The 14,309-nt window shown below is 37.5% G+C and overlaps 1 protein-coding gene across 4 annotated transcripts in view; it reads right to left on the reverse strand.

The window, feature by feature from the left end:
• Nucleotides 1-2,676: 2,676 nt before the first annotated feature.
• Nucleotides 2,677-14,309, reverse strand: part of LOC114126135 (brain tumor protein) — a 65,429-nt gene continuing 53,796 nt past the window's right edge. For all 4 annotated transcript variants that reach the window (XM_027990019.2, XM_027990018.2, XM_027990020.2 and 1 more), the window contains exon 3: nt 2,677-7,504. In XM_027990019.2, coding sequence (XP_027845820.2) covers nt 4,851-7,484 — 2,634 coding nt within the window. In that variant the 5' untranslated portion in view covers nt 7,485-7,504 and the 3' untranslated portion in view covers nt 2,677-4,850. The remainder of the gene's footprint in view (nt 7,505-14,309) is intronic.

A 14,309-nucleotide genomic window follows, 5' to 3' on the forward strand; every position in this document is an offset into this window, starting at 1 on the left:
TACGGGTATATAATATTATTATATAATGTAAAGGTACCCAAATGGGATGGAGTTGGACCCTGATGTGGCACATGCGTTATACAATTTAAACCGTTGTATTGAAGACCCGACACCGGAGAAGACCTATACAGAAAATAGTAACGCTATATTTTATTAAAGGTTATTATTATTAAGAATATAGTTAATTTATTCGAATTGTTTTGTTTATAATTTTTGGTGCTTTGCCACAGATTTTTCATATTTGATTATCATAAGCTTGGCTGACAAGATAATACGATATAGATACTACAACACCCCTAAACTACGAAGTGATAAGAAAAATAAACACGTCAAGGACGGTGAAATATTATTATAATTTATAGGTATACAATACGAAATATAGAATATATAATATATAATAATATATCGATTTATCTCTCATCTCTAACGCAATAACGTATTATTTTGAAGTATTATATTAATTTATTATAGTAATTTAGATGCCCTGATAGTATTTTACTGTTAACACATTTAACGATTGTATATTATGTATTGTCCTATACACGGGGAAGGTATACATATTTTAATATTATATTATATTGTTATTGGCCCCGCGACAATGATCCCCAACGCGAAGCAGACGATGGTTGACTATGTACCTACGACATGAATATTTATAATGGAGACACGCCTACCTACTCACTAAAATTTAGTAAGAGAATAAAATAATTTTTTTGAAACTGGTAGACGATCTCAATTAAATATATTATTATGTTAAGTGGTCGCGTATCATAATAACCACAATGATCTCTCCATATTATGTGTGTGTGTGTGTGTGTCTGTCTGATAAAAAACGACCATTAATCGGTGGTGAAACAGTGAAAAGGGCTAGTGTTCGAGATCGAACTCTAAACGTGGTATAATATTTAATTTAATGACACATAGTTGTGAAACGCAAACGCGAGACAGCTACCTCCTACACGATAATTGACATGGGTTTTATTTTTAAAATTATTATTATTATTTTAAGAATACGGTTAAAAGACTTTTAAAATATTATATGCAATACATTTTACCTTAACATTTTTATAACGAGGTAATAATAATGTTAGCGATAATATGCTACAACGACGCTGTGTATGATCTAATCCATACCACGGTCGAAAATTACAAAAGAGTAAGTGGGTAGGTTCCATTTCGAGGGGAAAGTGAAAAACGTCTGCCGCGAACATCGCTCAGAATTTGTGCGTGTGCTCGTTGGTTTTGGCCGGGTAATCGCCCGGTAATTATCATGGTACAACAAAAATACATAATAATAATAAAAATAATAATGGCACATGATCAACAAAACATTAAATATTATTGGTATTAGTGGTAGTGGGGAAATATAACTGAACAGCAGAATCAACCGAAAGTAGTAATTTGTTATCATAAGTAGTCTAAAATAGTAAAATATATAAAATATAATCAATCGTAAATATTATGTCAAACAAAACTTAACACGGTCGAAAAATACGCACCCTGATTAAATTGTTCTGAGTTCGGGAATCTATATTATATCATATTTAAATATTAGAGTGTTTGTTACCATTACAAATCAGAAACGCTCCCATATTTGTGGAGAGCGGTGATTAATAAAAACGAACAAAAATTCACTTAACACGTCATCGATGGCAATGATGATAATTATAATAATAACATAGTAAATCTAAACAGGGGGGGAGGGGAGATTTCTCCTCTTTTTTCCCTTTGTAATATTTTTATAACTATTATTCTATTGCTATAAAAGTTACGTTGGCACGATCATTATTAGACAGTAATAAATAATAATATTTATAAATATTATTAAAATACATGTTGTCTACAAGTCTAGAATATTAATAATATCAATAATAATAATAATAATAATAATAATAGTAATGATAATAATAGTATTAATAGTAATAATAATAATAATAATAATAAATCATATGTAAGATTAAAATAAAAAAAAAAATGCACTATTACAACTATAATAAAAGCCATTCGTCGTACAAGTCAATGGTGTACTGTTTCAATGACGACTCTATATGGACATATTATGTATAATAAACGATACATAGGAAACGTGAAACCAGTGTACAAATACGGGCGGGGCGAACACTAACCTTACGCTACTAAGAATGATTATTACCAATATATGAAAAGGCACGGTTTGTTTGTTTTCACACACGCACGACGTACCGATGTCATTACCATATTATTTTAAAATATGTCGTAAGTGTGAGACGTTTTTAATAACTACGGAATAAAATTTATAAAATTAAAAACTAAACCGAAATATAAAATATATCATACAAACGTAAGGAATATACTTACTTAATAATATCATCTAATGACAAGCGAATAAAATCTACTTAAAGAAAATATAAATAAAAATAATTCAAAACCACACAAAAAACCACTGACTAGACAAAATATTTTTTTTTTTTTTAATTTTTTTTTAACCTTAGATGTAAGAAAAATAAAATAATTGAGGAATGTATATGTACGTATGGGCACATAAAAACCTTATATAGGTACAAAACACATGAGGAAGTAATAAAAATGTTAGTAGGACGTTTGGAAGAACTTACACGTTATATAAATATAGTAATATTATGTTACTGATTGGAAAGCGAAATCGCTTGGAAAGTAAAAAAATAAAATATTTGGAAATATATTTTCGAAATTAATTATCATGTATTATAAAAATTATATTAAAAAAAATGTATAACAAGTTTTAATTATCTTTAAACAAAAAAAAAAAAAAAATAAAAATAAATAATAAGAAATAAATAAAACAAAAAAATGCGCATTGCCGTATAAAAATAATTATAGGAGACAATAATATAATGTGTTATTATTCATTGATAAACATAATAATATTTGATAGTGTTCATATTGTTTAACTTATGACGAGGACATTACTTATTACGTTTTCTATTTTAACTTGTTTTCAAATTGAGATAACATGAACTTTAGCAACTAAACACGTAACTTAAATGGAGAGACAAGCGCAAGTTTACAAAGCTATTATTAGCTAACTAAATGCCTCATTATTAATTAATATTATAATCGTCAATAATAAATAATAATAAATTCGAAAATATCATTAAAAATGCAAAAATAATAATAATAATAATAATAATAATAAAAAATAATAATAATAATAATAATAATAATAATAAACGCGTAAAACACAAACACAAACACTACATTAAAGCTACATTATCATATTAATTTTATTTCTTGGTGCATAAAAAAAAAATTAAGAAAAAAATTAAATACTGTGAAGACACTATTATCCTTAACTATAAGAATACGAAAGTACAAAAAATCAATTAAGAATAAAAAGTCTAATGGAATACCGCACATTATACTTTTTTTATATATAAAAAGATGAAAATTAACTAAAATTAAACTCAACAATAATAATATCCAATAACTACTTAGACAAAGAAAAACAAAAACTAGTGAGCAATCCCACTATAACAATTATTACTCCCAATTAAAAAATTATAAATTTTTGTTGATTTAGTACTTTTTGTTTGTACGTTTTATAATTAAGATTTCGTTTTCAACGCTTGATTATTAATATAAAATAACAACGCAAAATATGAGAATTACACACTTACACAAAAATTGATTTAGTAATTATTATAATTCTAGTATAAGTAATTATGTATAATAAATGTATAATTAGGACAAAAAATATTGTAAACCTGTACACGTACTAAAATATTTTTGAGTTCGAATATATAGAAATGAACGAAAAATAAAGGATAAACAACTTAAATAATATATTTTTAGGTAGGTATTTTATCTCAAATAATACAGGTTAAAAAAAACATGGTGCGAGTATCCGTACATAAAGTGGCGAAAAAAAAAATAGGAGACTCGGAATCCGAAATTTGACTAGCAAAGTCCCATGGAAAGGAACGCTTCAACAAATCAGAGCAGATACTTTGATGTAATAACAAAAATATTAAAATTAAAACAATTAAACAAAATTAAAATTAATTTAGTTTAAAGGCATATTGGTAAGAAAACTATCCTGGGATTTCAGTACATTTTAATGAATACAAAAATAATAACAAAAATAAGTAAGTTTCGCGCACTAAAGAAGACAAAGACACTCGCTAGCCTAATCATTTTTTCATCTACTTTTTAAAAGTTATGTTTAATAATAATTAATTCACATAATAATAATACAAAATAACAGTCCTTAAGTTACAAATTACAAGTCTCAGAATTTCAATCTAACCTGGTTACAATAAAATATGTATTTAAAAAAAACATCCAAAGAATAAAAACCCCGCGAAGTTAAAATATTAAAAACGTTAAAAGTTAGAGGTAAAAAACACAAAAAAAAAAAATCATAATAAAACAAACATGTACTGTTGATGGTTTTTTTTTGTTTTTTTTCTTTTTTAACTGACATATATATTTTTTGTGGGTTTAAGTACTCAAAATGTAACAGGTTTACACTGTGAATTTGCTAAAATGAAACAATAATAATTTACTCAATTAATAAAAACATAATTATGTAACTGTATTCCTGACAGGCATTAAATGCTCAGGACATAATGATAATATATGAATATATGTATATAATAAACGCGCACAAACCTGCGACATTTTTTTTTTTGCATAACAAAATAATGTGTGATGAGCAGTGGACACAAAGAGAGCGAACAACTTTTTTTTAAGTTTGGGTGGGGGAGAAGAAAAGAAAAAAATGTTAACAGATTTTTTTTTTCACAAAACCAAAAAAAAAAATTCCGTTGACCTTTTTTTTTTTCATGGCGACTTGATTCAATTTAATTTTTAGGAATGCTTAATAATGAGATCTACATTAACATCGGAGGTATTTGAATGTAACGGTAGATGTACAGCCGATAGTCCTTGCTGGCCAGCACGACGGAGCCGTCGTCCATGAGGGCGACGTCGAAGCACTGGGCATGTTTCACCTTGGACTCGAGGGCGGACACCAGCTGGCCCTCCTGCGTGAATATGGTCAGATTGAAATTGTTGTGGTTGTCGGCGATGAGTATCTCGCCCGAGGCGTTTATGCCCACGCCAATCGGATAGTTAGTGATGCCCTGGCTGCCGATCTGCCGCAGATACTGGCCCTCGTAGTTGAACACCTTGACGCAGTGTGCCCGGTTGTCAGAAATGAATATCTCCTGTTTGTCGTTGACCACCACGCCGTTAGGGAATTCCAAGTGCTTGGAACACCCGAACTTGACCAGCACGTTGCCGGCCTGGTCGAAGATGATGACGCGCATCACTTTGCACTCGACCACCACGATGCGGCCCTTGTTGTCGACGGTGATGCCGCGGGGGTGCTGCAGAATATTGGCGCCGAACTTGCGTACGAACTGTCCGTACTGGTTGTAGATCTGGATCTGGTGTGTGGGCGACCGTTCGGTGACGATTATGTCGCCGGACGGCTTAACCACGGCCACGCGGTTGGGGTACAGCAGCTGTCCGTCCCGTTTGCCGCACTCGCCGAACTGGAACTTGAACCGGCCCTCCTTGTCGAATATCTGAATTCGGTGGTTGTTGGTGTCCGCCACGATGATGTCGTTCTGCGCGTTCACCGCCACGCCGCTGGGCTCGGTGAACTGGCCCTCCATGGCGCCGAACTCGCCGAACTTGCAGTGGTAGATCATCTTGTGCCGCTTGATTTGCGACTTAGGCGGGAATATGGACGCGGTGAACAGCTTGCTGGACAGGTCCAGTATAGAGTCGTTGTTGTCGATGGTGAGCGGGAAGTCGGCACTGCCGTTTTGGAATATATCACCGCTACCGCCGTTGGACCACTTCTCGTACGGGTTGATGCTGTTCATGCCACCACCGTTGACGCCGTTACCGCCGTTACCACCGTTTCCACCACCCATGCCGTTGATTCCGTTCATGTTGCCGATGGCGTTCAGGTTCAAGTCACCGATCGAGCTGGCCGAAAACGGTCCCAAGCTGTTGACGCTGTTGAACCGCTTGGACAGGATGTTGTTGGTGTCGTACTGGCCGGACGACAAAGGGCTAGTGGACGTCAGCCCGTTGGAATACGGACGTTCGATGATGCCACCGTTGCCGCCTCCGCCGTTGGTGCAGTTGACACCGTTGTGCTGCTGCATTAGGTCTGCGGGGCCACCGCCGTTCATGCAACCGTTTGAGATGATCGTCGAGTTTCCGTTCATCAGCGACCCGTTAGTCGGACGGGCGATCGGAGGCTGTTTGCCAGGCCCGATTACTCCCAGTTCGGTGCTGGACCGCACGTACCCAAAAGTGTTCCGCACGCCCACCTGTATGGCCTGATAGTTGGACACGAATTCCAGATCGCAGATGTTCTGTACGCTGTTGTCGGGTTCGTAGCTCATAAGCGACTGCAGCTTGGAGTCAAGAAGTTTCTTGAACAATAAGCACTCGACCACATTGGCGTTTTTGGTCAGACGATCGACGAACTCACCAGTCTGGTAGATCTTGTCCACGACCTCCAAGCCCTTTTGCGATGCCTCGTTCAACGTCAGCTGCTTGGCACTGTACACGCTCTCCACCTCCTTCAGAAGCTCCTGTTTACGCTCCTCGAGCATGGACCGGTAAAATGCAAACGTCTCGTTAATCTCGTTCTGCGCTTTGTGGTACTGCACCTGCAGTTTGTTGGATGTATGTTCGATGTTCTTCACCATGTTGCGGATGTCGGTCGCCTTGACTTTGCTCTCCTGTACCGTTCCGTTGAGTATGTCCAGCAACTTGACGCCAATGTCGCTCAAGTGTTCCACGTCGTGCATGCTGAACTGATGGTCGCTGAGAGTGCACTCTTTGCACACGGGCACGTTGCACGTGCGGCAAAAGTACTTGAGCGACTCGTTCTTGTGACGAGAGCAGAACACCACGCGATCGCCCACGGTGGTCGGTATGAACGCGTTCTTCGTGTCGTCACCATTTTCGAACGTCAAACCGTGCAAGCGGTGATCTTCAAAACAGTTCATGAATTGGTGGGCCATCATGCAGTTTGCGCACAGCGTTTGCTGACAGTCGTAACAGTATGCCACCACGTTTGTGTTGAGATTCTTGCAGCCTTTGCACACTCCCGCAAACTTGTCCGGGTTCACCTCGATCGAACCGTTTACGGTGAAGTCTGGCAACAGTCCGGATATTCCGCGGTTTGTGAGGATGCACTCCTGGTGACAGTTGGGGCACGTGATTTTCTCCGGTTGGTCCTGGTTATTCTCTAAGCAGGCGTGACAGAAGGTGTGTAGACAAGGAAGCACTCGCGGGTTTGAGAAAATCTCATGGCACAACTGGCATTTGCGGGGACCAGTGTTGTTGCTCGTTCCACTGCCACCTGTGGACACGCCCGAACCGCTGCTATCTGAGTCGGTTGGTGAGTGGCTAGATGACAACGATCTATTGTAGTCCGGGCCGAACGTGTTGAATCCGGATAACGAATCTAGAGACGGCGTTGGAGAAGCCATCATTTAATCCAACGGGTTTAAATCTATAACACATTAAAATAGACAGGTCAATAAAAATATTATACTACTGACGTAAAGCGATGGATATAATATTTATACTATGTTTGCCCATACAATTATTATTACGGTAGTGTGCAATTATTCGTCACATAATACATTTAAGAACAACAAATAATAACAGTGATATACAACTTTTTTCAATTAATATTATTTGTTTATATTATATATATATATATAAATAAATCATGGTAGATAATAAAAGGCTCATGTGTTTGGCGTATTTCTGAATTTTCAAACTATGAGTCATCGCGACCGATAACTACATAGCCGGTGCGGGGTTACCATAGTTACCGACGCTGCAGCATCATCGGCACGATTCCACGGGGAGAAAACGCACACTTCCGCCATTGACCTCTCTGCCATCACCTGCGTCCACCCACCTACTGGTCCTAACTATGCAGCGCACGCGCATCCTATAGCTTTTGTGTTGACACTCAGTTCGTGACTACACACCGCCACAAGGGTCAATGAACCATAAACATTTCCGACCGTTAAACTTCTGATGTTGTTACAATAATACCAAACGTTTTATCTTTTAACTTGTAAACAAAATTATTTAAGAAAATATACACCTATCATTTAAGTCAAGATAGCTTGTAATTTTAAATTTAATTATAATGGTAATGATAATAATAAAAAAATTTATTGATGGGTATTGGGTAATGTAATTTTATTTAATGTAATAATTATAAGAGGACTTTTGGAGTTGGTAAATAAATGGGTATATGTCGGTACATTTGACACAGAAGACGGTCAAAATGTTTATTTAAACACGAAAGGTAAAGTATCGTTGTTCAAGTTCAGTTTAATTTGGTAATCTACTTCAGATATTTATTTATCAAAAGAAAACATTGAATTCTTGACACTCCTAATGCCCGAGATTATATTATAAGTTATAAACTTATAACTATTAAAGCAAAAATGTTAGACTCGAGGAACACTCAAGGTGGCCCGTTTGTTGATTTTGCCGTTATTTTTCTATTCTACACAACAATAGCTTGAACACGTTTGTCAAGGGGCAACAAAAAATATAAATGGCTCACCTACCTGAGAGGAAATAATAAAATGTTGAAATAAAAAAAATGCTTTTGTTAATACGTCGATTAACGTTATATAAGGATTAACATAATTTTTCGGACACACACATGACTGACATGGGTTTCAATACAACTAAGAAAAACTGTATACACAAACTTGTACCACCGTGTATGAGAACCAAACAATTTGTAGGGTAATGAGACCGCTTTTACATTTGTGTGGTGGTGAGGACGCGTCGTATAAACACATAGTATGGCGGGACTTGTGAGAAATAACGTGACAACGGGGGGCCCATCTTCTGAAAGGTGGTTCTCTTGTGCGCATTTTCCCCCTATCCTTTCATGTTTATTAACTAAAAATATTTTAAAAGGATCCACGCCCCGCGGATTTTTTATTAAGCGGTTTTATCGCTATTTTTCCCTCCACTGCTAATTTTTGGTTTTCGAAAACCTCCCTATACTGTGGTTGTCTGCACGTCTTACAAACACGATTCAGTTGCTATACTACCTATTTATTATTATTAATATTTATTTACCGGCTAAAAACCACACGAATGATGTTATTTCTTTGGTTGGCGAGGGTGTTACGAGAATAAACGCATTATTACTACACAGCAACGCGGGGGCGAGAAAAACAGTATACTAGGGTCGATCGCTTTCGTTTCCACGGCAACTAGTTGTTGCTCCCTCGTACGAATACATAAGATTAAAACAATGGCATTATATGCACGGTGTGCATACATCGTCGCCGTTTCTCCGGAAACCGAACATAATATTATAACGAAAATAAGCACAATTTCAAACAAATACATAAAATAATAATAAATAATATAATACGTGTATGAATAGAAAATGAAACGCTGACGCAATGCATTAAAAATATTTACAAGACTAGATTATTATATCTAAAAATTGTATATAATATAATTTTAAATATGACATTTAATGTCATATTAATATTCAACATCGCTCTATAAAGAAACACTTTAATTTCGAATTTACTGATTTTCAATAACCTCAAGTACCTTTAAAATATTATCAAAAACTACACACCTGCTGTGCGGTAGCGATGTGGTTTGACGTTTTTCACCTCGAAATAACTTTTAAAAATGTTAAATCCTTTAGAACCGACTGTAAAGGCGAGTGGGCAGTAATAAATAATAATTAGCAATCGCCCTAAATTTGGACACAATAATTTTTTTTACTGCGGGTGGTCCGAAATCTGAAGGCTTCTTTAATACGTTTCATAACGAAGAAAAAAAATTTACACACACATGCACAATCGGCCTTGGCAGTGTCTAGACGTTATATTCTTTTGGCTCCTCTGGTCCAGCTGCAATGTACGAAACGTAGGCGGGCGGGGTATCCCCGCACGCATTATTATTTAGCTGTATAACTCGTTGTTCTTTGATTCTTTTTTATTATTGCCCTTTTTTTATTGTTGTCTGGCGCGCAATTCTTGGAAAATCCTAACCTGCAGATAAACGGCACATTCTCTTAAGAAATTAACCATGTGGGTTCCTAATACAGTACATTGTATACAGTATACACCTACCCAATAAACAAAAAACTAACAATACCACTGCAGTTAAATACATATAATTTTGTTGAAAGTACCTTATTATATTATTTTTTTATTATAATATGGTTAGTCATATCCGTATAATGTTATAAGCAACAGGGACAAACAACGTGGATTATTGATTCGCCTTGGGGGAGGACCTTGAGCCCGGGCGCTCGTGTGGACAACTGGGGTCGGCGACCGCAATTCCCGACAAAAAAAATAAACTTCCCGTTTCCCCTAAAATAAATACAACACGAATTGTTGGAAGGAGTCAGCAAAAAATACTTAGTAATTTTTCAAAATCAAAAGAACAGAAACTCGAAAAGCTTTTGTTTTTATTCATTACAATACGTTTAGACCAATCGAAGACGATTCTCGAAATAAATAAAAACTATCATTTTTCTTCCGAGCAATCTCTGTCCAAGACCTATTATAAGTCTAACGGCCAGTGGGTAAATGTTGGTTGAATATTTTAAACCGTTGTCAAGTACGTAAACGCGCTTGTGAAACGTTGCCGGTTTTTACTTATATCAGATGTGATTTATTATTGATACAGACATTTTGAAAAACCAGAATCTTTAAGTCCACAAAAAATACATTTAATACAACCCATTGGCTGCAGAATCGGATAGGGAGTAGTAACTTTTCATCATAATCATTGTGTTAAAACTGCTAATTAACTCGAGTACTGAGTTAATTACGTGTATAGGTACACCGATTTCATTAGCGAACAATCAATTTTTTCATTTTGTTTTGTTTTTTTTTTTTTTTGACCCGGATTTTTGTTTTGTTTCCTTCGAAATCTACGTATCACACCTCAGTACAGAGTTCAACACAATTGGAGGCGCGTCGAGTAAAATCAAACTAAAATAACGACGACATTATAATAACATTATAATACAACCATGTGTCATACTACCATCATCAATATGACGAGTGGAATAAAATAAAAACTACTCTGAACCGAAAAAAGAAAGAAACGCGGGGAGGCGGTGTGCTCGGTGATCGTGGCGGCTGCGGCGGCGGAAAACAGTGTGACCAACAGTCGACAGCGATCACCGTCACCACCACCACCACCTCCATACGAACCTTAACCTTGGCGTGCGTAAATGTTGTGGTAGGTCGAAAGTGAGAAAATTCGTACACACATACACACGACGGCGAGTGTGGTGTTAATCCGGTTTTATGCGTCGCGTTTGCGCCCGCGGCTACGCGTAGACAACTTTGCCATAAATATCGTATATAAATAAATATAAATATATGCACAGGTACCTCCATTAAATTATACATAATATCACGTCATATTGAACATATAATATTGATTATTGAATAACACATTTTACGATAGTTGGGGGTCTTCGTTTACAAACTAACTAATATTATATACGACGAATACAGCACACACGTGGTCACAGTCACGGCAGCAGTGGCGTACGTGCAGACTGCTTGTGAATGTAAATGACTATTACATCGATACATACATTATAGTATATACAATACATAATATATTGTAATATATGTATCCGATATAACGCGCGCACGATCGACTATGGAGGCGAATTATTATGAGATGAAAAAAAACGTTGACAAAAACCTCACAATACCGTGTTTAATATTATATTATTCGTAATTAAGTACCGCGTGGTCTCTTACACAATCCCCGCTCGGTAATCGACACGATACGATCGTCATCATTCTATATATTATATTATGCAAAAAGAGTAACACCGACGACGATCGAGTGGGTAGGAGGGGAGCCTTTACACGTTATTATAATACTAACAATATCCGAGTGCTATACATATTCTAATGGTACATCAGAGAAAGTGCATCGAAAAAACAACGTTTATCGAGTGGAGGGAAAAAGAGAAGGGTAAAAACCTTTTTTTTCTTTTGTTCCACCGTGGCGCCAAATCGACAAATACGACATACGAAAACCGCTGCCAAAACAACAACGCGGTAATTGTACGGAAAAAACACGGCACGCAAGTCTTTTGTCGGCAGCGGGTGCCGGAGCACCTGGCGGCGGCTGTGGTGGTCGAGCGAGCATAACAGTCACCTGCTCGGTCGTCGGTCTTTTGTTGGGTTTCGCGCAGTGAAAGGCGGCGAGCAAACTTCGAAAAAACGGTTTCAGGGCGTCGGCCGATACACACGGCGATGTTTGGTCACAAAATAATAATAATAATATAGAAAATGCGATATTCAGGTCGTCGGTGTGTGTATTATATTATATTTATTAATATGTGCGGCGACCGGCGTCCCGATTACAGCCCGAAGCTTGCTCGAGTTTTAAAACTGCACCCTTACTATGACATTAATAATATTAAAAACTATAATAACAACAACGTTAAGTGCACACGCGTTAAAGACGCCAAAGAGGGACGACAATCACACGCGTGTATCGCGGAATGGTGGGAGAAAGTACTACACGCACGATAAATGGGGTTCAGATCCGGTCTGGTATACATATTATTATTATGATGTTACACAACACACCGATGACATAACACGGCCAAAAGTGTACATAAAATAAGTAACGCACGGTAAAAACGTATATCATATTATAGTTTAAAGTAAAAAACCACACATTGATTATTGCCTCACACGTAGGTGTTTGTATATGTACGAAAAGACATCGTAAATTATCGACGATCGCACGTCCAAAAAACTGAACAAACCAAAAGATAAAACGTTTTGCCGACTTTGGAAAAGTACATAGGTAATTAACGTTTGACGACTTAAATCATTACATAAATCGAACGCTTTATATTTGTTCGTGTGTATATGAATCGGCGCCACACATCAATCCGCGCGAAATTATGATAGAATTGGGTCACTGGGTTGCGTCGGACGTATTTCGCGCGTCCGTTAAACAATCGCAAGTGTCCTCGTCGGCCGACCGTGGATGTCGTATGTCAAGGCCCGAAAAACCATGCGAAATTCGGTGCAAAAACTAGGGGAAAAGAGTCCTCTCCCAATGACACACGGGTACGCGATTAAATGGGGCGGATGCGAGGACGGTGTAAAATTATAACACCGGACTGGGAATTGCAAATAATCCGACCGAGGTCGTAGCGTATCATATACATTATTTTTATTTATAGCTGTGCGTTTTAAACCGACCGCGAAGACACGGGGTGTAAATGCGATTTTTGGTATAATCCGACCGGGAAGCGCAGACTCGCGTGGCTGGACGACCGACTGCGCGAGCGAGAATTACTCAACCACATAACCAATAATGCCTCGTCGTCGTCGTAATGTGCGTGTTGAGTATAATATTATTATTATTATTATGTTGCGACCAACCTTCGACGGACGATGATAATACAACATAACATGACCCATTGGCACAGATAAGTCTAGTGCGAGCACACAATATTATACATACAACATACATAATAATAATAATAATAATAATAATATGAGAATAATAATAATGATAATAAGACGCGCGCGATCGGACTACTTTCTAACAAAATACACGTAGTCGCCTATGGTTACGTATTGTGTGCGGCGGCGGCAACGACGACGGGCGTGTGCGCTGCACGACATAATATTATATCTTTCAATTCTGCAAGATAAAATAATAATATACGATTTAATGCGAGTTACGTGTGTGGTGTGGTGTATGTTTGTCTTGGCATGACTACGACACGACACTATACATTTCGTGGAAGAGAAAAAAAATCGAAATTAAACGACAAAAAAAAAATGAGATTTCCGAAGAGCCAAGCGACCGCCGGCCCGTGAAGGTCATCGTCGTCGAGGCGACAACGGCGTGAAAACACACGTACCTACGATACATGTTGTGTGCACGCCGCGGCGGTGCGATCGACCGGGCCGCCGCGGCAACTAGTGGGAAATCGCATATTAGTCACGCGAAGCGCAAGGTCTTCGGCCGGAAAACCACGCCGCCCGGACCTGCTCGCCGCCGCCGCCCAACGACGACGACTTTTCCTTTCTGTAAGATGACCACCATAATACACCGGCCACCCTTCACGCGCCTTCTGCAGCCTTCACGGATCGCGTGTAATCCATCATCTTCGCGCGGTCGTCGTCGTCGTCATCTAAGTAATTACTATTCGACGTGACGTTACCAGCTTATGATATTATTACATACCAAGTGCGAATGATCCTTTTAACGAAGAACATTGATTGTTTCAAAAA

This window comes from Aphis gossypii, chromosome 2 (assembly GCF_020184175.1).
Source record: "Aphis gossypii isolate Hap1 chromosome 2, ASM2018417v2, whole genome shotgun sequence".
NCBI classification, from domain to species: domain Eukaryota; kingdom Metazoa; phylum Arthropoda; class Insecta; order Hemiptera; family Aphididae; genus Aphis; species Aphis gossypii.